Below are 25018 nucleotides of genomic sequence, written 5' to 3'. Positions count from 1 at the left end.
TTTTCAAAATTAAAAAAAAATCATACAAAGGAAAACATTCAGTACATATTGTGTGTCGGCCTGAGGGCTTCACCCAAAAAGCAAATTCAATTCATTTCAGTCGAATTGGTTTCATTTATATGTGCCAAATCACAACAGAACCTGTCAGGACACACTCTTTAATCTACAGAGACCCAACAATTCTAAAACACAAAGTCAAATGAAAACAAAACGAGAACCAAAATACAAGGGGAAAAAGCAAAAGTTAACAAATCAAAACTAAGTGTATGGAAAAATCAGTCAATCAGCCCCCCCCCCCCCCCCCCCCCCCCCAAAACCTAGCTCTTTCAAGTCTGGTTGCCAACTATATAACAAAAACACACTATCTGTCACCACTAAGTGGATCTCTCCTGTGCCGAAAACTGGTCACCAGAGATGCCAGCCGCAGACTGCCAGGCTGAGACGTCCCTTGAAGCCGGCAGGTGAATAGGTGTGTTAGGTGTGTGTCCTCTTCTGGAGGAGGAGTCCTGTTTCTATTCCCATACACAGGGGGCACGAGAACACACACACAAACACACACAAAAAGACACAAATACCCCCAAAAACGGTGGCAGCCGTAACAGGCCTTATAATTGATTTAATCTGTATCAATACATGGTGCAATTATGATTCATATTTCACGTCATGGTCGTCTCTGTTGAAAACACTGTAAGCCATACTTTAAGAGTAGCCTTCAAAATATTTGAAAACACAGCCTATACCTGCACGCTAACCTGTTCACATGCTGATAGCTGTTATATTTATTTGTTAATATTTATTTACCATGACCGTAATATTAGTACTTTATCTCTCTGATAGGCTCGTTAACCAGTTGTGAACTGTGAGTTATGGGAGCCAAACCTGCAACTAACAAGACAAATTATGTTTCCTTCCCCACTGTGGCTGTGACCTCAGTCTGAACTGGAACAAGAAGTCAGAAGTCTAGTGGTGATAAAAATCAGTTTCCATCAAATAAAAAAGACAAAGAGGAAAAGAGAAAAGCTCTGCTTTGAGAAAATGTGCTGCGCTGTCAGACTGTTGGTGAAGTTTTCAGAGAGTTCAAACAGAAAGATGTTCAGGAAGATGAAACATCCTGTTGAATGTGAAAGTAAAAATTGAGAAGTCTCGCCCCTATCGTCACATTGCACAAAGAGACTCAGAGCGGACATTTTGTGTGCCGTCGTGAAGACAGTAAGCATAAGTTTTCATTATCCTCATTGTGCTTTTAGTTCATTTCTTTATGGTATATTTACGTGTCAGTACTTTATCTCTTAGATAGGCCTGTTAACCAGTTGTGAACTGTGAGTTATGAGAGCCAAACCTGCAACTAACAAGACAAATTATGTTCACTTCCCAACTGTGGCTGTGACCTCAGTCTGAACTGGAACAAGAAGTCAGAAGTCTAGTGGTGATAAAAATCACTTTCAATCAAATAAAGAAGACAAAGAGGAAAAGTTTTCAGAGAGAATGTGAAAGTAAAAATCGACAAGTCTTGCCTTTATCGTCACATTGTCATAGAGACTCAGAGACAGTAAGCGTAAGTTTTCATTATCCTCAATGTGCTTTTAGTTCATTTCTTTATGGCATATTTACATGGCTGCTTGCTGTTTTTCTATATCTGTCTAATGTGCTTTCACTGCATGGCTCATGAAGATGGCTACTGATTGCAGGAGTTCAGTATGTGTAATGAAAGTCATAAAGTTTATCATCGTACACTCATTTTTATTCATGTGAAGGACAAGATTTTATAATAGTGTTCATGAACTGATGCCACATGACATAATTTAAGAAGCTTTATAAATTTAAGGTTTTGTGTCTGTTCAATATTGTAAGATGAGATTTATTTTTGTGAGGACATGTTCAACAGATTGCCTTATTTTACATTGTTCATTATTTTGAGTCCACATAAATTTAATTAATTGTAACTACATTTATAAATATTGTATTCCGCTGTTTAAGTTTCATCTGGAACAACATAATTTGGTGCACTTTACATGGAAGTAATGTGAGTTTTTCTTTCGGACATTAAAGTGGATCGAGTTACATCGAAGGAGTTGTCCCCGTGCTCTTGCTTCACCCACAGCCCTCTGATAGTTTTATTAAGTAACATGTATGGCAATAGTCAAAAACATCCAAAAACCCTATCTTACAGTATGATTTAGTTTCACTTGATTTATTTAAAGTCTGATTTTTGTTTTTTTCTGTGGTTAATTGTAGTTTTTCTGATTCGTGATCATCTTGATGTGTTCAGCTAAGTTTGTTACAGCAATAAAACTCTCCCAAACTCTGTTTCATACACTGAATCAGTGAATTTGTAAATTAAATTTTATTTTCAGTTTGGCTAGTTTAACACTGTTATTTAGTTTTTTTTAATGATGAGGGTTTTGTTTTTTGTTTTTTTGTTTTTATACATCAATTCCACCAAAAATCGTGTTTTTGGGTTTGATAGAAGCTCTGAATGAAATAATGCTCTTTTGCTGTTGGAGGATATGAAGTCAATTTGTTACATTAATAAGTACAAAACTTTTCAGTTTCAGTCACTGCAAACCGACACTGTAATGTTATCATTAACATCTTTACAACAAAGCGTCCAGTCATTTTGCTTCAAAGTGAAAATCAAGAAATTCATTCAAATGTGAGTTTTTCTGTAACTGTTTTATTTTTCAGCCATGGGAGGAAATCAGTCCAAATCTGAGCCACCCCCTCCACGTAAGATTATTTAAAGAAATCATGGCTCTTATTTATGGAAAAATACAAATTGCTGCATGATAACTAGGTTTCCATAATCCTTTGTCCTCTCTGAACATGTGCTGCTTTCAACAGTTCTCAGCAAACCGTGGAGGAAAATAAACTGGGGGTGAGTGTCTGCACCTTCAGTTTGACATCCTGAATAATCTCCTAGTTTTCGTGTGAATTCTGGGCATCAAACAAAAACTCAAACCTCAACTTTTAGACCACAAATAATGCATTCAAAAGTAATGTGATGGAACTGTTTGTGGTTACTGGGCTCCATGTCTTACAGTAACATCCTGAGTCATTTCTATTTGTTATTGGTGTTGCTGAAGTCTAATGTGATGTATGTTTCCCTCCCTGAGCAGAGACAATCAGAGCGCTTTGCAGTATGTAAAAGACTACAAACCTCAGACTGGAAACCAGCAGCTCAGGATTCTTCTTCATGGATCTGATGGAGCAGGAAATTCCAGCTTCATCAACTCCGTCCAAAGTGTCTTATATGGCAGAATGTACACACAGGCTTTGGTGGATAACACCTCTCATGACTCTTTTACCAGAAAGGTATGAAGAACTTTTGAATGAATTAAGAAAACATCCTAAATTCATCATAGAAGAGCTTTGCAAACCTTTATGAAACTCGCGTTTGTATTTCATTTAACATTATATAGTCTTCAACTGAGGAGTGAGAAGTTTCTCCAGTAGGTTTCTGCCTTTGCAGTTGAAGGACATTAAAATATAACAACAAAACTCAGGGTTCCATGAAAAGAGCATCATAAAATCACTGTTACAAAACAATGTTTAGACAAAGGGAAAGAAAACTGTGGAAACATCTTTGTATCGTAAGATAACAGCAGAACAATCCACCAACATAGCTGTTAACCAGGAATGTTGATAAAAATCTGCAGATAAACTGTTGAAGGCCAACAGTTGACAGCTGCACACTTCTTGTTTCTTAAGATGAACTTCCAGGTTCACACACACACACACACACACACACACACACACACACACACACACACACACACACACACACACACACACACACACACACACACACACACACACCAAATTAGGTGATGTGGGAAACTAAACATTATTCTGCAGCACCTGTGGTTAAAGTCTGGTTACATTCAAGGAACTAAAACTGGTTCTACTTCTCAGATAAAAAGAAAGAGAAACCAGCTTTGACTGTTGATAGGAGACGTTATATAATCCAGTATTCATTATCAAGTTGCATACTTCACATGTTCATCCATCCACCCCACCCTCCACCTGAAGTCTTAGCAGGGGTGGATGAACTTTATGCGACTGTCTGCTTTGCAGCCAATCAAACAATGTCAGAACAAATGACTGGTTTCTGTTGAGGACAGTCATTGTTTATATGACCACCAGTGGCCAGCAGTCAGGAAGAACATTGTAGCAGACCAATGACAGGATGATTTGATAGTAAATGTGTGATTTTAGTCATTTTTTAGTGATTTCAAAAATTAGTTGTCACTCAGTATTAAATTCATCTGCTGATCATTAACTGTCAAGAAAGCAGACTCACAGAATGAAGAGTAATAAACAAAATTCATGACTCCAAAACAAAGAAAGAGTCTTATATGGTTTCCCATAATGCTCTCTGGGTATCATCTGTGTCCATGTCTGCTCCATAATGATCAAAGTAACTGCACTTTTTTTATATGTGCTTTATAGTACACAACCTACAAGATCCAAAAAGGAAGATCAGGCACCTTTTATCCTTTTGTCTTCAATGACATCATGGGCCTGGAACAACATGGAGGTGTCCATGTGGAAGACATCAAACTGGCTTTGAAGGGACACGTGATGGATGGTTACAGGGTGCAGTTGCTGCAAACTTTGCAGATCTTTTTTGTACAAAGTTAGGTCATATGATACTTTTGAATTCTTTAGTTGTCTAAACATTTTGTAACTGTCATTTAAAAGCATTTAAATCTCTTTTCCAGTTCAATCCTGAGTCTAAGTTGTCAGAGGATGATCGATTCTACAACAAATCTCCAACTGCCAACGACAAAGTGCATGTTCTGGTTTGTGTCATTGATGCGAACAACCTATCTATCATGAGTGACAAAGTTCTGCAGAAGATTCGGGACATCAGGGCAGAAGCCAGTGACCTGGGTGAGAGCAGAAATCTCTGTTTTTTTCTGTCCTGCAGTGATCAAACACTTACTTCCTGTAGCTGTTTGTAGTCTTAATCGTCACAGAGAAACAGCTGTGATCCATTTGCAGTTATGTCAGTTACAGGACTCACTAGTTTTTAACATGTTGTTCTGACAGGGATTCCTCAAGTGGTCATTTTCACCAAACCTGACGAGCTCAGTCCTGAAATCAAAGAAGATGTAAAGAACGTCTACAAGGTCAAGATCCTGAAGGAGAAGGTATGCTTGATGAGAAATACTATGAATTATAAATATTAGTATTCTGATGTCCAAACTCAGGGAACTGGCCAATTCCGAGTCCTGATCTGATGCCAGTGAAATGTTTTTCCCAAACATAAAATCTGTAAAACTCTGAAATATGATCAGATGTGAGGGAACACGAGCTGAGAGTGAACAAACGTTTTAATATGACGTATGATGACCACATCGGTGTGTTTTCATTGACTTGCATAAAAAAGAGTGGAAAAGTTGAGGTGGAAAATTGGTTTAATTTTAAATGTAAAATGGAACAAAGTGCAATGGGAAAAGGCTGAGTGAATAAACAATGTTGGCATGAATCAGAATTTGTCACCAGTGAAGAGCTGAAAACATCAGATCTGTGTGGAGAGTTTAACCTTCCTCACATCAGTGCATGACGCCAACAGAAATGTCTGATTTCCGTCATGTTTCCACATGGTTTTCCATCGTTTGAGCTTTAACTGGAGCTCCTTTATGATTTGACACACGACTGGAGGATTAGCGCCACCTACTGATTATCTTGATTAACCAACTTGTAATGCCTGTGAATATTCTCATTCATCCAGGTCATTGTAAGCTTCAGGACACGAGACATGAAAATAATAATATTACTGAGATTATATTCTGCTGGATGAAGTCCTAATAAATTAGCTGTTATCTTTTGCTGAATTTTGAAAAATTTGACTAAATTTGTGCCACATCTGGATGAAAACAGGACTTAGAACAGCCGAGTTTTTACCTCGTCTTTGTTTGTTGCTGTTTGGAACAACAATAAACACGTCTGCCCTCCTGAAGAGAAGTATAACACATGATAATTGTTCAAATGACAATGATGATGAACACTTTCAGCCTTTCCTATTACAGACAATTGTTGGCAGAGCTGGTTTCATACTGTACCACTTTAAAATGGAATGAACTAGAAAATGACCTCAAACTATTTTTTTTTTGTTTGTTTTTTAATTCTTGTGAGTTTTTTCTTTTTTCTTTTTTATTAATCCTGATTAATTGTGTTGTTTCTATCTGCTGATTGTGCTCTTGTGAATGCTTCTCAGGTCTTTCTAGAAAATATATCTTAATCTCAAACACACTGTCTGATTAGATAAAGATTAAATTGAAAAAAAAATCCTCAAGGGCAATCATGATGCTGCAGTCCTTGGTACATCCTGAGCTCTGAGCTGTAATCTAAACACAGATGTTGTGATTTTTTTAAAACACAGTTGGAGAAATTCAGTGCAGATATGGGAATTCCTATGAACTGCATCTTCCCCGTGAAGAACTACCATGAAGAAATTGACATCGACAGTGATGTTGACTCACTGATCCTGAGCGCACTGAGAAGCATCATCAGCTTTGGAGATGATTACATCAACTTCAGATAGAGTGCTGAGAGACTGACATGTTTTAAGAAAGCATGAAAAAGCCGTCTTTCATGATGTCAGAATAACAATCTCCAACATATAAACAGCAGCCTTTTTTATTTTTTATAGTTTAAAGTCCCTGAAAATTCACTTTCAAAATTTAGTATGTCTCAGTAACATTAAAGGTCCATGTGTTGGGTTTAGTGCCATCTAGCAGTGAGGTTGCAGATTGCAACCAACATAAAACGCCTCGTCTCACCCTCCCCGACAGTGAAAGGTGCTCTCAAGAGCCAATTTTTGGTTTGTCCATTCTGGGCTGCTGTAGAAACATGGCAGTGCAACATGTTTAACACTCAAAAACTCACATCTTTCAGACTGTGTGGGTGGAGTATGACTAGATTTAAAGGACATGAAATATGGGACATAATGTTTTTAACTAAGTCCATTTCAAATCAGTGAGGAGAGCACAGAGAGAATGAGAAATAGAGGTTGTGAAATAAATGCAGCTGTTCTATTTTTTTTTTTTTTTTAAGAAGTTAGTATTTATTATTGTTATCATAGTGTTTATTTCTAGATATTTCAGAACACCTCTTGAGGTAACCCACCTTGTAACTTAAGTTTAAATCTTCATGTGTAGTGGGTACTTAAAATACAATATAAACTAATGCAGTTTTAAATGTTGAATCTGTTGTAGTAATATGTTATGTTACCACTGTTTTTGGTATGTCTTATTTTGAAAGGAACTGAAGGGGGAAGTTAGGAGTAATGTCATATCCGGTATGTAGCCGCTAGGGGAAGCTCTCGGGCTGTTTATCAGTCATTAAATATACAGACTTGAGAGCTGAACAGTCGCTGTTGTTTTCTAACTCAAGTTATCCCTTCCTCTGTTCAGGGGTGTAACACATGCAGGCAGTCAAGGCTAAGGCCAGCTCTTTGAAAGCAAAATCCACACACGTGCACAAGAGTCTGCACATGTAGCAGGTTTTGTTCTCTAGTTTGTATTTTAAGAGGGAAAGAAAAAATTTACTTCCAGGAGTTTAATTCTCATTCTGATCAACACAGTTTGTGAAGCTCAGTCAACCTCCTTCACCTCTGAAATGGTCTTTTCTGCTCATCACATGGTCACAGCGCCTCTCACAGGCTGAAAGATATCATTACAGGTGAAAGACACCTTTTAAGCAACATGCTGATTACAACCATTATTAGTTTAAACATGTATTAATGTATTCCTTCCTGCTTTCTTTAAACAGTACACTTATGACTAAATGCACTTAAAATGAATCACCTGACAAGTTTGTTCCAATGGATTGACTTAGTTTATTCACAGGGAAAAGAGAAAAAATATATATACTTGCACTGAAATGAAATAACCCCAAAATTAAATAGTAAACCAATAATATGGTTTCACTCAATACTCTGACAACTCAAAAAATGAATTTAACTTAGTGTCCCTTTGATTTTGTTCTGTTTTTTAAACTCTGCTAAACACAAATGTGCTCCTTTGAGTTTGCTCGGCTATTATTCACCGTTTATGAGCTTAACCAGAAAATAGCTTAATAAATGTTTAACACCCCAAAAGAGTTCTTATAGCACCTTTTTGTAATATTCCACTTTATTTCTGGTCCCAGCCACACACACATACACACACTCGCACAAGCCGGCAAGGGAAAACAAAAACACGAACAGAACAAACCCCACGTTGCAGGCCTGGTCGAAGCTGGGGAGCGTGGCGGCCAAGTACAGTGGAAGCCGGTGCACTTTGACTGTGCAGAAATAATGCTGCTTAATGTTACTCACAGTAGCATAAGCATCCCAGAAGTGCACCTCAGCACCGACAGGAGATGCAGACAGGCTGCTGATGGGCTGATGGCAGGCTGGCAGCAAACAGGCGATGACCGTGGAGGACCCTCAGCGGCAGAAATCTTCTTCCTCCTCGCGATAGGCTAAGAGCACAGCTAGCCGCTGTTCTTCGTCTCCAAACAGTCACAAATCCAAACGGTCTCAACTTCTCATCTCCACTTGTGGCGAAAAGCATCAAGACACAGAAGACAGCTGACTGACCAGGCTAGTCAGTCCAAGAAAACACACTTTGCAAACTAAAAACTTTTAGTTCGTCTCTCCCTCCTGCTCCTCTCCCGCAACCATCCTCTCCGCTTCTCCAGGACAACCAATCCCACCTCCTAGCTCCACCACCAGTCACACAACTCGAAACGTAACATGACTCACGAGCAGCAAATCACAAACATCAAAATGAAACAACATAGGTTGCAGTCGGCTTATGCCACATGCTAGTCAAGTACATTACAACCAAACAACTTAAAGCTGTAGTATAACTTACTTGTACTTGTATTCAAGTAACCATATTAAAAACATTAAAACACATTAATATGGAGCAAAATTTACATGAACCTATTAGTTTCGAAGAAAACAGTTATTTGAATATTAAGGAGTAATTCAAATATTAGGGAGTAACTTAAATTAGCTGGGGCTACATAAATATGGCTGTGGGTCCCATTTTTCAAACTCTCTGAAGATTCAATTCAATTCAATTCAATTCAATTCAATTCAATTCAATTCAATTCAATTCAATTCAATTCAATTCAATTCAATTCAATTCAATATTCCTTTATTAGTCCCACGAGGGGAAATTCCAATATACAGCAGCATCAATAAAGTGTATAAAGTATTAGAACAAGTGCAATGCAAATTCAAAACAAGTATATATACAAGAGTGGGATAAAAGAAAAACGTCATCCTAAGAAATTGTAGATAGTATTTACAGATTGTTATGCACTGATTATTGCACATTATTGCATTATTGCACAGGTTATTGCACAGATTGTAAACATATTATTGTACTGATTACTGTTGTGCAGTCTGACGGCTGCAGGAAGGAATGACCTGCGATACCTCTCCTTCACACACTTTGGATGTAGCATCCTGTCACTGATGGAGCTCCTCAGTGCAGTTAGTGTGTGTTGGAGGGGGTGGGAGTCATTGTCTGTCATGGAGGACAGCTTGGCTGTCATCCTCCTCTCCCCCACCTCCTCCACCTGTTCCAGAGGCCATCCCAGGACAGAGCTGGCCTTCCTGATGAGTTTGTCCAGCCTCTTCCTCTCAGCTGCTGTGATGCTGCTCCCCCAGCAGACTACTCCGTATAATAGGGCAGAGGCCACAACAGAGTCATAGAAGGTCTTCAGGAGTGCCCCCCCCCACCCCAAAAGACCTCAGCCTCCTGAGCAGATAGAGTCTGCTCCTTTTTTGTAAAGTGCAGTGGTGTTATGAGTCCAGTCCAGTTTGTTGTTCAGATGAACACCCAGGTACTTATAAGATGTCACCATCTCAATGTCCCTTCCCTGGATGTTCACTGGTGATGGGGGAGAGTGCGGGCGGCGGCGGCGGAAGTCCACAACCAGCTCCTTGGTTTTATCCGCATTAATCAGCAGGTGGCTCTGCTGACACCTGTCCACAAAATCCTGAATGAGTCCTCTGTATGACCTATCGTCCCCATCTGTGATGAGGCCGACAATGGCAGAGTCATCAGAGAACTTCTGCAGGTGGCAGGTGGGTGACAGGTGGGAAAAGTCAGCTGTGTAGAGGGTGAAGAGGATCGGTGCCAACACCGTTCCCTGGAGGGCCCCCACACTGCAGAGGACAGTCCCTGACACACAGTCCCGTGTCCTCACATACTGAGGGCGGTTGGAAAGGTAGTCCACTATTCAGCATGTGAGGTGTTGGTCCACTCCTGAAAGCTCCAGCTTGTTTCTCAGGATGGCTGGCCTGATGGTGTTGAAAGCACTGCTGAGATCCAGGAACAGGACCCGAACAGAGCTCCCCGGCAACTCCAGGTGAGACAGGGCTAGAACCAGCCGCTCCAGGGCCTTCATGAGGTGTGATGTTAGTGCCACCGGCCTGTAGCAGCTAGGGTCCTTGGGATGTGGATGAGATCGAAATCTCATTCTAGTGAACTGGAATCAGCAGGCGTTACCTTTTTCCATTTATGTTGTATTTAGAGTCTTGCCATGATTAATTGTCAAATCTGTGATGATTCTGTATTTTATTGAAAGAATTATACACGTAACTATATATAACTGTCAAAAATCTAATTTCTTTGTGTTACTGTCACTACATTTGGTGCACAAGTTCACAGGCTGGCTCAGAGGATCCCTAAAAAGTTTCTTGGGGGCGACATAGACAAAATTGATATCTCATCATATCTCAGAAATCTAACAGAGACTTTTTGTGAATTTAACTTCCACTGTCATGTCAAATTTTGCCACCTGAAGAGTGGAAGAGCTCTCATGCTGCTGTGACTCCAACTCCCGTGAGACAGTGCGAGATCCAAGATGGCAGTGACCGGCTGCTAGACGCGATACAAACTTTTTCATCCGACTTAAAACTTTACTTTTTTTCCTCTTTCCGTCCACTCTACCATACACACAAAACCGGATAATCAAACCACGCGACCTGGAACTACTTGAGGATTACATTGACGAATGCTTTCATAGATTCTGCAATATGGATGACAACCTGCCAAACATCACCCCCACTTCCACCTCCTCCCCCACCTCCACTGCAGGTAATGAAAAGAAACGAGCCCAGCCATCTCCACTCTCCAGCTCTGATTCACCCCCCAAACCACCCTGCTGTACTGAGGTAAGCGACATTCTACTATCCATCAAACAAAAACTCACCGGACTAGACAATAGAATCGCCCTCATTGAAGTTTTACACCGCGAATTCCAATCCCTCCGTCAGAGCCTTGAATACAGTCAGGAACAAATAGACACCCTCACCTCCGAAAATAAATCACTGAAACAGTCCATTAACACCCTCACCACCCAGCTCAATTCCATCACCACGGACATTAAAAACATGAAAGAAACAATATTAGACCTACAGGCCCGCAGCATGCACGACAATCTTGTTTTCACCAGCATCCCAGAACACCCCACGGATGACCTGGAAAAAAAAACTGTTAAGGACTTCATGATTCGACAGCCCAAACTCTCCTCTGACACCGTTAAAAACATTACATTCCACCGAGTTCACTGCACGTGTCAGAAAAACGCCACCAACATCCATCCCTGTCCAATAGTCGCCAAATTCGAACATTTCAAACAGAAACAACAGGTACAGCAGCAAGGCAGGCAGCTCAAAGGAACGGACTATGGATTCAATGATCAGTTCCCAAAGGAAATTATGCTCCGTCGTAAACAACTCCATCCCATCCACAAACTCATGACCCCCCCCATGCTCCCCTATACTCTCTCCCCCCACCTCATTAATCTGACACACACACACACAGCTCTCTGCTCATCCTGACAAACAGCTCCCCCTCCTCTCCCCTGCCCCACTCTCTACTCTAATGACAAACTTTTACCGTACCCATTCATAAAAACTATTACCCATCACTGCACCAATGTCTCTCTGCTACCTCAATATGTGCCCTGATCAGCACTGGACTCTCCAAACTTTTTTTGTTGTTGTTTTTCTTAAATGTTTGCACACATCTTTTCTGTATTTTTGTTGCAATGTGCACTCTTTCTTTTTGTGTTTTATGTGTATAGCTTGCAGGTACAACTATGATATATGTGCAAAAATATAGACATATGTATTGGTTTCACCTAAATCCATTCTGCATTTTCTGAAATGCTACCACTAAAATTTTTAACATGGAACATAAGGGGAATTGGTTCTCAGGCTAAAAGAATGAAAATAATTAATCACCTGGACAAACTACAAGCAGACATCTGTTTATTACAAGAAACTCATCTTACTGCCTCGACCAAAATAAATTAAAATCACCTCAATTTACTCATGTTTTCTCCTCAACCTACATTAGCAAACAGAGAGGGGTTTCTATTCTGATTAACAATAAAGCTTCAATTCCACCATCACTGACACAGAAGGATGTTTCATTATAATAAATATATCAGTCAACAATAAGCCCATCACAGTCAGTAATATCTACGGCTCAAATTCTGATGAGCCACCATTTTTTCATAACTTTTTCTCATCTATCGCCAACAATTCCAACTGTCCAATCATCATAGGAGGTGATTTCAACACAGTCATTGACCCATCCATAGACCGCAGCAATAACACAAACATACGAACCTGCCAATCATCTGACACAATCAAACAGTTTATGACTGACATGGGATTTGGTGAGGCTTCAACATTCATCCACAAGACAATACTCATTCTTCTCTCCAGTTCACCAGCCATTTTCATGCATTGATTTATTCCTCACCAGCAATTCAATTATATCTAATATTTCACAATCAAAAATCCACCCCATCATCATCAGTGATCATGCCCCAGTAACATTCACATGGAATAAAACCACCCCATACAGACCCAACACCAGATGGCGCTTCTCCATCCCTCCTCAATGATCCAGAGTTTGACAGTCACATTAGAAAAGAGTGGACATCCTTCCTAGTAATAAATGATTCCCCAAAGTTATCTCCGTCTATCATATGGGAAACAGATAAACCAGTATTAAGAGGCATAATCATTTCATACTCCGGATACACACAAAAAAAGAAAGAACAGCAACAAAAAACTGAACTGGAGCAATAAATCCAACACTCAGAGGACATCATCACCAACAAGCCATCAGAGGAATCACCGACTAAAGTTTACAACCTGATTGAGTGACGGGTGGGACGGCCAATCACACAGAAACGGCAGAGCCAATCGAGGACCGTGTGAGCGGTCTAAACAGGCTTCGGCTTTAGCGGCCGTTTTCCGCTTGGTCCTAGTGCCTGACGCGTCTGTGTTTAATATAGCGAACATTGTTTTTGGACGGTAAAAACTGCAGGGGACAAAAACGGCGTTTTGAAAAAGTGCAGGGGACATGTCCCCTGCGCCCCCCCTAACATTACGTCCGTGGCTTGGTGAAGTTTTCAGAGAGTTCAAACAGAAACATGCTGTGAAACAGAAAACATCATGTTGAATGTGAAAGTGAAAGTCTACAAGTCTTACCCTTGTGGTCATGATGATGAGTCATTATCTCTTTGTGACTCAGTGTGGACATTCTGTGTGCCTTCGTGAAGACGGTAAGCATAAGTTTTCATTGTCCTCAATGTGGTTTTAGTTCATTTATTTATGGCATATTTACATGGCTGCTCGCTGTTTTTTCTATGTCTGTAATGTGCTTTCACTGCATGTTTGTTACAGCAATAAAACTCTCCCAATCTCTGTTTCATTCATTGAATCTGTTTATCAAATTTTACTTTCAGTTTAGCTTGTTTAACACTGATTGTTGTTTATGTGTGTGTGTGTACATGTATATATATACATATATTCACACACACACACACACACACATATATAATGAGGGGTTTTTTATAACTCAATTCCACCAACAATCGTGTTTTTGGGTTTGATAGAAGCTTTGAATGAAATAAATGCTCTTTTGCTGTTGGAGGATATGAAGTCATTTTGTTGTAGTAATAAGTACAAACTTTTCTTTTTCAGTCACTGCAAACTGACACTAATGTTATCTTGAAATATTATTCATTAACACCTTTATAACAAAGCGTCCAGTCATTTGGCTTCAAAGTGAAAATAAAGAAATTCATGCAAATGTGAGTTTTACTGTAACTGTTTTATTTTTCAGCCATGGGAGGAAATCAGTCCACACCTGCGCCACCCCCTCCATCTCCATGTAAGATTATTTAAAGAAAACATGTCTCTAATTTATGGAAAAATACAAATTGCTGCATGATGACTAGGTTTTCATAATCCTTTGTCCTCTCTGAACATGTGCTGCTTCCATCAGTTTTCAGCGAGCCGTGGAGGAAAATAAAGTGGGGGTGAGTGTCTGCACCTTCAGTCTGACCTTTGACACTCTGTCACAGGACAAACAGTCGGGGCTCTGTTGTTGATTCCGCCGCTGGCGTGACGCAGCGCGGCGCAAAGTCACGTCCGCTTCACCGGTGGGGCGTGGCGGCGCAGACTTTGGTATTTTCGTGCACTACGCTGTGTAACAGTCAGAGTCTGCAGCATTATTATTGTAATACTGAATAGCGCCGCATGGTGGTGGTGCCTCCTTTTGTTGCACATGTAGAGCTGTTTAGTTGTTCGCCGATGTCTCACGCCCTACAGACACTCCCGAAGAGGAACTCCATAACGAAGAATCGGTAATGAGTTTCATTACAGCTGCTGGCGCATCTCCTCCCCCTTCTCACCTCAGTCCCACCCAGCGGCGCAACTCGGAGGGAGCGACTAAACTGCCTCAAGCGGCGTGTATCCCAGCATACCTTGCGCGGTCCGGAGTCTTCCGACTATATCCCGTTTCAACAACTGTGTTCAGATAAAAAGATTTATGACCATTCATTTGATTTATTTGGCAGTAAAGGTGAAAGGAAAGAAGGAAGAGAGACAGCAGCAATGTCGTCATCTATTATTTAAAATTATTTTTTAAATTATTTAGGACCCTGGGAATATGCTGGATTTTTTGTCTTCTAAAGTAGACAATGTAAACATTTTGTACATTTTCATATTTTAAAACATTTAAAATACAGTCACAAAATTTTAAGATTATGTTTTCAACACAGGTCAGATTTTGGCTAATTTGATGATAATTTTGACGTTATTTACACTATGTATGTATGTCCTTATCTATCTATCTATCTATCTATCTATCTATCTATCTAGATAGATAGATAGATAGATAGATAGATAGATAGATAGATAGATAGATAGATAGATAGATAGATAGATAGATAGATAGATAAAAGGATAGATAGATCTATGTATCTATCCAGATAGATAGACAGATATAGACATACATATATAAAGCGTCCCTGTAATTCTAATAAATGTCTATATCTATCTATCTATCTAGAGAGAGAGATCACAACAATTAATCGATGATCAATTAATCATTTGTTATTGAACAATATACTATTATATTTAAGCAATTTGATTATAGTAGATTTGATAGCAGATTTTTATCTTATCTATGAGTGTGAGAGCTGTCTATTGCCATTATTACTATCACTATAAGTGTGCTCTACATGTTCAAGTACATGTCTTTAATATGTCAGCCTTTACATCTTTAACTATTTGGTAGTTATATGTAATCCTATCAGAATATGCAACATTTGCTGTGGAGATTGTTTGGTATATGCAAAATGTCTGTTTTAAAATAACAATTAATTGATTAAGTGATCATTAAAATTACCAATGATAAATTCAATGGTAAGATTATTGTTGGATTGGAAATGGTTTATATACCTCGATATTATGTGGCTTGGAAATCGCTAACGCTAGCTGGCTAATCATTATCTCATATTGTAAAAAACAGAGACCATTGAAAGGACAGTGCAAAAAAACTAGGCAAATTGAATATTCCAAATGGGGATTTAGGCTAAAGTGGCTTGGAAATTGTTTACTGTTTAAATATCCTGGCACAGGAGAATCTTTAGAAGACTTCCGTCCGCGCAATCTCATGGGAGAATCTTCGGAAAACTTCGGTCGTACAAGGTATGCTGGGATACACGCCGCTTGAGGCAGTTCAGTCGCTCCCGCAACTCGGAAGGAGGGAGGGGAGAAGGCGTGGAGTGGGTTTGGCACAGCCGAGTCAAATCTTCACCAATCACACCAGCTTCTCGCCTCACCTTTAAATACTCCGCCGGCAAGGCGCATGCCAAGTTTCGAGGATGACTGAGCCCGCGCAGGAAAGTGGCCGACGCCCAGACTTCTCCCAGGAGGAGACTGACGTCACTCATAACGTCCTCGGCCTCCTCCTCCTCCTCCTCCTCAGAGCAATGATGTACTCCATCTTTGTAGATTACGTTAAGCATTACTATGATTACATTTGTATTTGGAATGAAATGACGTGGGCAATAGTGGACAACGATCATCACTTACGTTTTTTCTATGTGTCTGTCTCTGGAGTGCTCTGAGATAGATGCAGTATATATGCTCTGTGGGATTTCACGGCTGTTTCTGGTTGGCACAGCGACGTTAATTGCTTAGTTCGCATCCCTGTTTCACCTGTGTACATTCGGTCAGGGTGAGTGACCATTACGCGTGCCAAACGCGCTTGCAATGTCGTCAGATGAGATACTGATCAAAATATAGGTCTGACTGTATGTGCTGACTCAGACAGTTGCATTGACATGTCCCACGCACTTTTTCAAAACGCCGTTTTTGTCCCCTGCAGTTTTTTACCGTCCAAAAACAATGTTACGCTATATTAGGTAGAGACGCGTCAGGCACTAAGACCAAGCGGAAAACGGCCGCTAAAGCTGAAGCCTGTTTAGACCATTTAGGCCACTCACACGGTCCTCGATTGGCTCTGCCGTTTCTGTGTGATTGGCCGCCCCCCCTCCCGTCACTCAATCAGGTTGCAAACCGCCAGGATTTGTACACCGGTCTGCTGGTTGCCCAGGAGACAGCAGTTCCCGACTCGAGCTTCCCGCTGATCTGCCGCTGCCTGTAGGCTAAGTTGTTGAACATCATGTTGGACCTTTGTTCTGCCTGGGTCACGTCACCAAGACGGATTGTAATATTAGAGATTTCATTTACACTAACGTTTGATTTATGTCCGTGTGCGTGTCCATGTGCTATCTATGTTGTGAATCGCGTGTGTGCGTGCGGCGTGCCTCTGTGTGTGTGTGTGTGTGTGTGTGTGTGTGTGTGTGTGTGTGTGTGTGTGTGTGTGTGTGTGTGTGTGTGTGTGTGAAGCTTTGGATGAGTTGATTATGTTGACCTTTCTGTGGTCTTTGGGCAAATTGACCCTTGTTCACTTTTCATTTGTCAAAAAGAGGATTTAAAGAGGATATAATTGTTAACACTCATTTCAAATCAAATTGATGGTGACTACTGAATGATGGACATTTTATTCAATTTCTCCCCACCTGTGATATTCAGATAGTCAGTTTGACCTGCCCACCACTGGGTGGTGCTATTAAAATGAGGTCTGTTTACCATACATTCCAAAAATAAGTGTAAAATTGGTATTACTGAATTAGAGTGAAGTTGACTAACAATGTGACACACAGAATTGGGTGATAATATTTTGCTACATGCTTTACAACCAGTCAAACCAAAAAAGGGAGCAGTAAACTTAAAAGTAACAATAGAAAACTAGAAGAACTGCTAGAAAACACAGTAAACTGAAAGAGTTTGAGTTTTATTAAAAATACTGGTGTCCCCCACCTCTAAAATCAAAATTTCGTCCATGTACGTTTGTCACCAGGCAATTTGAGTCACAGATCACCAGACATCCCTGTTTCACCTGTGTACATTCGGTCAGGGTGAGTGACCATCACGCGTGCCGAACACACTTGCGATGTGGTCAGATGAGATACTGATCAAAATATATAAATTTAGGTCTGACTGCATGTGCTGACTCAGATAGTTGCACTGAATCGTGGCTGTTGCTAATTATTGATCGCAGTGAAATGCCAGACACTGTGGAAACCTGCCTGTGAGGTATTGGTGACGTGAGCGCACGACTCTGCCGGTTTACGGAAATCCACTTGCCCAGCGGTGCGCCGCTGCCGCACAGAGTTGACTGGGTCTGGGGTGGCGAGCTTTCAGCGCACTTTTACGCCGCCGGCATGGACCGAAATGGAACAAAAATTCAAATCCGCCGGCTGATTATGCTGACACCTCCCCCTACTGCGCCACAACGCCCATCCTGGCGCACCTCTGTACGCCTCGGTTTACCAAAATACCCAGTGCCCTGTGCGCCTGCCTGCGCTGCACGAAAATATCACTGCGCAGGGTGCGCAGTCTGCGCCGCACAGGCAGCGGAATTGAAAATAGAGCCCCCTGAGTCATTTCTATTTGTTGTCGCCGTTGTTGAAGTCCAACGTAATGCGTGTTTCCCTCCCTGAGCAGAGACAATCAGAGCGCTTTGCAGTATGTGAAAGACTACAAACCTCGAAATGGAAACCAGCAGCTCAGGATTCTTCTTCATGGACCTGTTGGAACAGGAAAGTCCAGCTTCATCAACTCTGTCCAAAGTGTCTTACATGGCAGAATGTACACACAGGCTTTGGTGGATAACACCTCTCATGACTCTTTTACCAAAAAGGTATGAAGAACTTTTGAATGTGTTAAGAAAACATCCTAAATTCATCATGTCATAGAAAAGCTTTGCAAACCTTTATGAAACTCGCATTTGTATTACATTTAACATTATATAGTCTTCAACTGAGGAGTGAGAAGTTTCTCCAGTAGGTTTCTGCCTTTGCAGTTGAAGGACATTAAAACATCTTTGCATCATATTGTAAGATAACAGCAGAACAATCCACCAACATAGCTGTTAACAGTTTTAAAACTGGTTCTACTTCTCAGATAAAAAGAAGGAGAAACCAGCTTTGACTGTTGATAGGAGACGTTATATAATCCAGTATTCATTATCAAGTTGCATACTTCACATCATCATCCATCCACCCCACCCTCCACCTGAGTCTCAGCAGGGGTGGATGAACTTTATGCGACTGTCTGCTTTGCAGCCAATCAAACAATGTCAGAACAAATGACTGGTTTCTGTTGAGGACAGTCATTGTTTATATGACCACCAGTGGCCAGCAGTCAGGAAGAACATTGTAGCAGACCAATGACAGGATGATTTGATAGTAAATGTGTGATTTTAGTCATTTTTTAGTGATTTCAAAAATTAGTTGTCACTCAGTATTAAATTCATCTGCTGATCATTAACTGTCAAGAAAGCAGACTCACAGAATGAAGAGTAATAAACAAAATTCATGACTCCAAAACAAAGAAAGAGTCTTTTATGGTTTCCCATAATGCTCTCTGGGTATCATCTGTGTCCATGTCTGCTCCATAATGATCAAAGTAACTGCTTTTTTTTTTTTTTTTTTTGGTCAAATGTGCTTTATAGTACACAACCTACAAGATCCAAAAAGGAAGGTCAAGCACCTTTTATCCTTTTGTCTTCAATGACATCATGGGCCTGGAACAACGCGGAGGTGTCCATGTGGAAGACATCAAACTGGCTTTGAAGGGACACGTGATGGATGGTTACAGGGTACAGTTGCTGCAAACTTTGCAGATCTTTTTTGTACAAATTTAGGTCATGTGATACTTTGAATTCTGTATTTATTTATACATTTTGTAAGTGTCATTTAAAAGCATTTAAATGTCTTTTCCAGTTCAATCCTGAGTCTAAGTTGTCAGAGGATGATCGATTCTACAACAAATCTCCGACTGACAACGACAAAGTGCATGTTCTGGTTTGTGTCATCGATGCAAACAAACTATCTATCATGAACAAAGAAGTTCTGCAGAAGATTTGGGACATCAGGAAAGAAGCCAGTGACCTGGGTGAGAGCAGAAATCTCTGTTTTTTCTGTCCTGCAGTGATCAAACACTTACTTCCTGTAGCTGTTTGTAGTCTTTATAGTCACAGAGAAACAGCTGTGATCCATTTGCAGTTATGTCAGTTACAGGACTCACTAGTTTTTAACATGTTGTTCTGACAGGGATTCCTCAAGTGGTCATTGTCACCAAACCTGATGAGCTCAGTCCTGAAATCAAAGCAGATGTAAAGAACGTCTACAAGGTCAAGATCCTGAAGCAGAAGGTATGCTTGATGAGAAATAATATGAATTATCAATATTAGTATTCTGATGTCCAAACTCAGGGAACTGGCCAATTCCGAGTCCTGATCTGATGCCAGTGAAAGGTTTTTCCCAAACATAAAATCTGTAAAGTTGAGATCCCCATTCTCTATCATATATAAAGCACTGTGAGAAAAGAAGACTTTTAACATCTAGTCCTGAAATGATGATGTATGAACATGAGTTTTTACCATATATCAAGTTGTAATGATGATTATTGTAAGCTGCTGTTTTTTTAATTAGCAAAGAAATGTGATCATACAGGGAGTCAAAGAATTTAAATGTGAACCAAGTGTAAAAGAATATCAAGTGTATCCAGTTGAGTCACTGGTTATTAAGTTCAATTCAATTCATTTCAATTCAATTCAATTCAATTCAATTCAATTCAATTCAATTCAATTCAATTCAATTCAATTTTATTTGTATAGCGCCAAATCACAACAGAAGTTGTCTCAGGACACTTTCCATATAGAGCTGGTACAGACCAAGCTCTTTTATCTACAGAGAACCAACAATTCCCTCATGAGCAAGCACTTGGCAACAGTGGCGAGGAGAAACTTCCTTTTAACAGGCAGAAACCTCGAGCAGAACCAGACTCTGGGTGGGCGGCCATCTGCCTCGACCGGTTGGGTGAGAGAGGAAGAGCAAGAGAGGGAGAGTGACACAGACATGCAGTCACAGTAACAGTGACAGTGGATGTAATAACAGTAGTAGCAGTTGCAGTGGATGTCAGGCAGGGCCAAGCTGTAATCCAGCTGTAATCCACAATCCTGATTCAGCCACTGTGGAACCTGCAAGACGACAAAGCACAGAGACTCCGGGGAAGGAGCTAAGTTAGTAACACGCCGTGGTAGGACATGAAAGCATGCAGATGGAGAGGGACAGAAGGACAGAGGAGCTCGGTGTATCTTTGGAGGTCCCCCGACAGTCTAATCCTATAGCAGCATAACTAGGGGCTGGTCCAGGACAAGCCTGAGCCAGCCCTAACTATAAGCTTTATCAAAAAGGAAAGTTTTAAGCCTACTCTTAAATGTAGAGACAGTGTCTGCCTCCCGGACAAAGACTGGAAGATGGTTCCACAGGAGAGGAGCTTGATAGCTAAATGCTCTGACTCCTGTTCTGCTTTTTGAGACTTTAGGAACCATAAGTAGACCTGCATTCTGGGAACGCAGTGTTCGAGTAGGGCAATAAGGTACTATGAGCTCTTTAAGATAAGAAGGTGCCTGGCCATTTATGGCTTTGTAAGTAAGGAGGAGAATTTTAAACTCTATTCTAAACTTTACAGGGAGCCAGTGCAAAGTGGCGAGTATTGGAGAAATATGATCTCTTTTCCTGGTTTTGGTCAGAACACGTGCTGCAGCGTTCTGGAGCAACTGGAGAATATTCAGCAACGAATTTGGGCAGCCTGATAGTAAGGAATTGTAATAATCCAGTCTGGAAGTAACGAATGCATGGACTAGTTTTTCTGCATCATTTTGAGACAAAATATGCCTGATTTTTGTGATATTACGTAGGTGAAAAAAGGCAGTCCTTGAAATTTGTTTTACATGGGAGTGAAAGGACATGTCTTGGTCAAAGATAACTCCCAGATTCTTTACAGTGGTGCTGGAGGCCAGCGCAATGCCATCCATAGCTGCTATGTCATCAGAAAGTGACTTTCTAAAATGTTTAGGGCCTACTACTATAACTTCAGTTTTGTCCGAGTTTAGCATCAGAAAATTACAGGTCATCCAGGTCTTTATGTCATGAAGACATGCTTGTAGTCTAGTTAACTGACTGGTTTCTTCCGGTTTCATTGATAAATATAGCTGGGTATCATCTGCATAGCAATGAAAATTTATTGAGTGCTTCCTGATAATCTTACCTAAAGGAAGCATATATAAGGTGAATAGAATTGGTCCAAGCACAGAACCCTGTGGAACTCCATAGCTGACTTTAGTGAGCACAGAGGAGTCGTCATTAACGCGTACAAACTGAGAGCGATCTGACAAGTAGGATTTAAACCAGCTTAGCGCAGTTCCCTTAATGCCAATGAAGTGTTCCAGTGTCTGCAATAGGATGCCATGGTCAATGGTGTCAAATGCAGCACTAAGATCCAATAAGACTAGTACGGAGACAAATCCTTTATCAGATGCAATTAGAAGGTCATTTGTAACTTTAACCAGTGCTGTCTCTGTGCTATGATGCACTCTAAATCCTGACTGGAAATCCTCAAATAAACTATTATTGTTTGGAAAGTCACACAGCTGATTGGCAACTGCTTTCTCAAGAGTTTTTGAGAGAAAGGGAAGGTTGGATATCGGCCTATAGTTGGCTAAAACCCCTGGATCAAGAGTAGGCTTTTTAAGAAGCGGTTTTATCACAGCTGCTTTAAAGGACTGTGGTACGTAGCCTGTTGATAAAGAGAGATTGATCATGTCTAATACTGAAGAGTCAATTAGAGGTAATACTTTAAATACTTTAAACAGCTTAGTCGGGATAGGATCTAAAATACAGGTTGATGATTTTGATGATGAAATTATTGAAATTAGTTGGTGAAGGTCGACAGGAGTAAAACAGTCTAAAAAGTCTAAGTAACAGGTCATGTATTTTTCCACTGAGTAACTTTCTTATAGAGCAGTCACGTCGGCCATAACAAGTAGATCCGTGCCAAGCCGAACCAAAGGCCAAGGCTCGACAGGAACTTTACCAAGTAAAGGAAATACACGTATGAAATTGCACAAATACCAATTTGGCAGTTTGGTGTGCAAAAGGTGTGCAATGCAGAGGAGGGGTTCGGAGAAAGAGTATAAATTATTTGTAATAGTAATATTATTAAAAAGATTTTTTCCGTTTTTATAGTTTTCTGATGGTCGTAAAATATAGATTGTTGTGTCCTAAATATCCTGCATGTTCGAAAAGACTAGTCTAGCCCACTGAAAATTAACAGATCCTTGGGGAATATTAGCCACTAAACATTATTTATTTACTCAGTCTTTTTCCATTGCACTTTGTTGCATTTTACATTTAAAGATACATCAATTTTTCCACCTCAGCCAAGTGGAAAAATATCTTTTATTATTTGACACGTTTGTCAAATTCTCAACTGTTCCGCATAAGTTTTTTTATTCAAGTCAATGAAAACACGCCTGAAGAGAAGTACAACACATGATAATTGTTCAAATGACGATGATGATGAACACTTTCAGCCTTTCCTATTCCAGACGATTGTTGGCAGAGCTGGTTTCACATACTATGTCACTTCAAAATGGAATGAACTAGAACCTGCCCTCAAACTAGTGTTTTTTTGTTTTGTTTTTTCTTATTCCTTGTTTATTGTGTTGTTTCTATCTGCTGCTTTAATTGCTTTTCAGGTCTTTCTGGAAAAGATATCTTGAAAAACACACTGATTAGATAAAGATTAAATTAAAAAAAAAAATCCTCAAGGGCAATCATGATGCTGCAGTCCTTGGTACATCCTGAGCTCTGAGCTGTAATCTAAACACAGACGTTGTGATTTTTTTTAAAACACAGTTGGAGAAATTCAGTGCAGATGTGGGAATTCCTATGAACTGCATCTTCCCCGTGAAGAACTACCATGAAGAAATTGACATCGACAGTGATGTTGACTCACTGATCCTGAGCGCACTGAGAAGCATCATCAGCTTTGGAGATGATTACATCAACTTCAAACAGAGTGCTGAGAGACTGACATGTTTTAATACAGAATGAAACGGCTGTGTTTCATGATGATTTCATGTCTCCACATTTCATAGTTTAAAGTCCCTGAAAACTCGCTTTCAAATATTTAGTATGTCTCAGTAACATTAAAGGTCCATGTGTTGGGTTTAGTGCTACCTAGCAGTGAGGTTGCAGATTGGAGCCAACATAAAACGCCTCGTCTCACCCTCCCCGACAGTGAAAGGTGCTCTCAAGAGTCAGTATTTGGTTTGTCCATTCTGGGCTGCTGTAGAAACATGGCAGTGCAACATATAGAAGAGGATTATGAAGAGTTTTAGACTTAATAACTCACATCTTTCAGACTGTGTGGGTGGAGTATGACCAGATTTAAAGGACATGAAATATGGGACATAATGTTTTTAACTAAGTCCATTTCAAATCAGTGAGGAGAGCACAGAGGAAAGTTGTGAAATAAATGCAGCTGTTCAATTTATTTATTTATTTATTTATTTATTCCAATCAATCAACATACATTGGAAAGGAGCAGAGAGAAGAAAACTTACAAATGTTTTTTCAAAACATAGTGTTTATTTCCAGATATTTCAGAACATCTACAAAAAAGCAGGTAAAAAGGCCAAATCTTGAGGCAACCCAACTTGTAACTTAAGTTTAAATCTGCATGCAGGCGATCAAGGCTAAGGCTCGCTCTTTGAAAGCAAAATCCAAACACGTGCACTGAAATTATTAGCATTGCTACACTAGCTGCTTAGCATTACAAGTTAGCTATGCTTAGCTTTTATGTATTTACAGCCAGAAAATCAATGTCAATCAATATCTGTGCTGTATGGTCAGAAATGTTGACCTCTGATGTTTTCCATGAGGGGCAGAAATATATTCTACCAATGACAGCATTTATGCTATCTCCCCTCAAAATCGCAAAGAAATCATGACGTGTAAGTGATGTATACAAAAACTTCAAATGATACATAAATAAACTAAGTACTGATTGTATATGTGCTTTTGTGTTTTTATTTATATAATGCAGGGATGTTCACTGCATTTCACTTTCAACCAGACATCTGAGTCTGACCACCAAGCTGTAGTCACTTAATGTAGGAACTAGTTCACCCAGTCCTTTTTTAGGCCTTATTTTAGTCTAGAGATGATCTTATTTGAAATGATCAACAACAAAAATAATAATCCAACTGAAATT

General features: G+C 40.1%; 2 protein-coding genes across 3 annotated transcripts; both read left to right on the top strand.

Annotated features, from left to right (window-relative positions):
• The first annotated feature begins 2932 nt into the window (after positions 1–2932).
• On the top strand, positions 2933–6869 carry LOC139347264 (interferon-induced protein 44-like). 2 transcript variants are annotated; one of them, XM_070986690.1, is made up of 5 exons: positions 2933–3312; positions 4450–4596; positions 4722–4893; positions 5053–5153; positions 6389–6869. In XM_070986690.1, exons 1-5 carry the CDS (start codon positions 3097–3099, stop codon positions 6548–6550), a joined length of 798 nt encoding a protein of 265 aa, XP_070842791.1. In that variant the 5' UTR covers positions 2933–3096; the 3' UTR covers positions 6551–6869. The 2 variants fall into 2 exon arrangements, with proteins under 2 accessions (XP_070842791.1, XP_070842792.1); XM_070986691.1 differs by lacking the exon at positions 6389–6869 and adding an exon at positions 5509–5656.
• Positions 6870–13554: 6685 nt separating this feature from the next.
• On the top strand, positions 13555–24814 carry LOC139347263 (interferon-induced protein 44-like). Its single transcript, XM_070986689.1, has 8 exons — positions 13555–13596; positions 14160–14207; positions 14322–14355; positions 18398–18593; positions 19407–19553; positions 19678–19849; positions 20008–20108; positions 23659–24814. Exons 2-8 carry the CDS (start codon positions 14162–14164, stop codon positions 23854–23856), a joined length of 894 nt encoding a protein of 297 aa, XP_070842790.1. The 5' UTR covers positions 13555–13596; positions 14160–14161; the 3' UTR covers positions 23857–24814.
• The last annotated feature ends 204 nt before the right edge of the window (positions 24815–25018 follow it).

This window comes from Chaetodon trifascialis, chromosome 19 (assembly GCF_039877785.1).
Source record: "Chaetodon trifascialis isolate fChaTrf1 chromosome 19, fChaTrf1.hap1, whole genome shotgun sequence".
Classification (NCBI taxonomy): Eukaryota; Metazoa; Chordata; class Actinopteri; order Chaetodontiformes; family Chaetodontidae; genus Chaetodon; species Chaetodon trifascialis.
Note: the sequence above shows the minus strand (reverse complement) of the source record. Positions and strands in the feature narration are given on the sequence as shown.

What these genes read in the sequence shown, in the direction of transcription:
- LOC139347264 (XM_070986690.1), top strand. Translation starts at nt 3,097, where the DNA reads ATGTTTCCCTCCCTGAGCAGAGACAATCAGAGCGCTTTGCAGTATGTA. An exon ending in ATGACTCTTTTACCAGAAAG is followed by an intron (nt 3,313 to 4,449) that starts GTATGAAGAACT and finishes TGTGCTTTATAG; the next exon opens with TACACAACCTACAAGATCCA. An exon ending in ACGTGATGGATGGTTACAGG is followed by an intron (nt 4,597 to 4,721) that starts GTGCAGTTGCTG and finishes TCTCTTTTCCAG; the next exon opens with TTCAATCCTGAGTCTAAGTT.
- LOC139347263 (XM_070986689.1), top strand. Translation starts at nt 14,162, where the DNA reads ATGGGAGGAAATCAGTCCACACCTGCGCCACCCCCTCCATCTCCAT. An exon ending in GCCACCCCCTCCATCTCCAT is followed by an intron (nt 14,208 to 14,321) that starts GTAAGATTATTT and finishes TGCTTCCATCAG; the next exon opens with TTTTCAGCGAGCCGTGGAGG. An exon ending in TGGAGGAAAATAAAGTGGGG is followed by an intron (nt 14,356 to 18,397) that starts GTGAGTGTCTGC and finishes CTCCCTGAGCAG; the next exon opens with AGACAATCAGAGCGCTTTGC.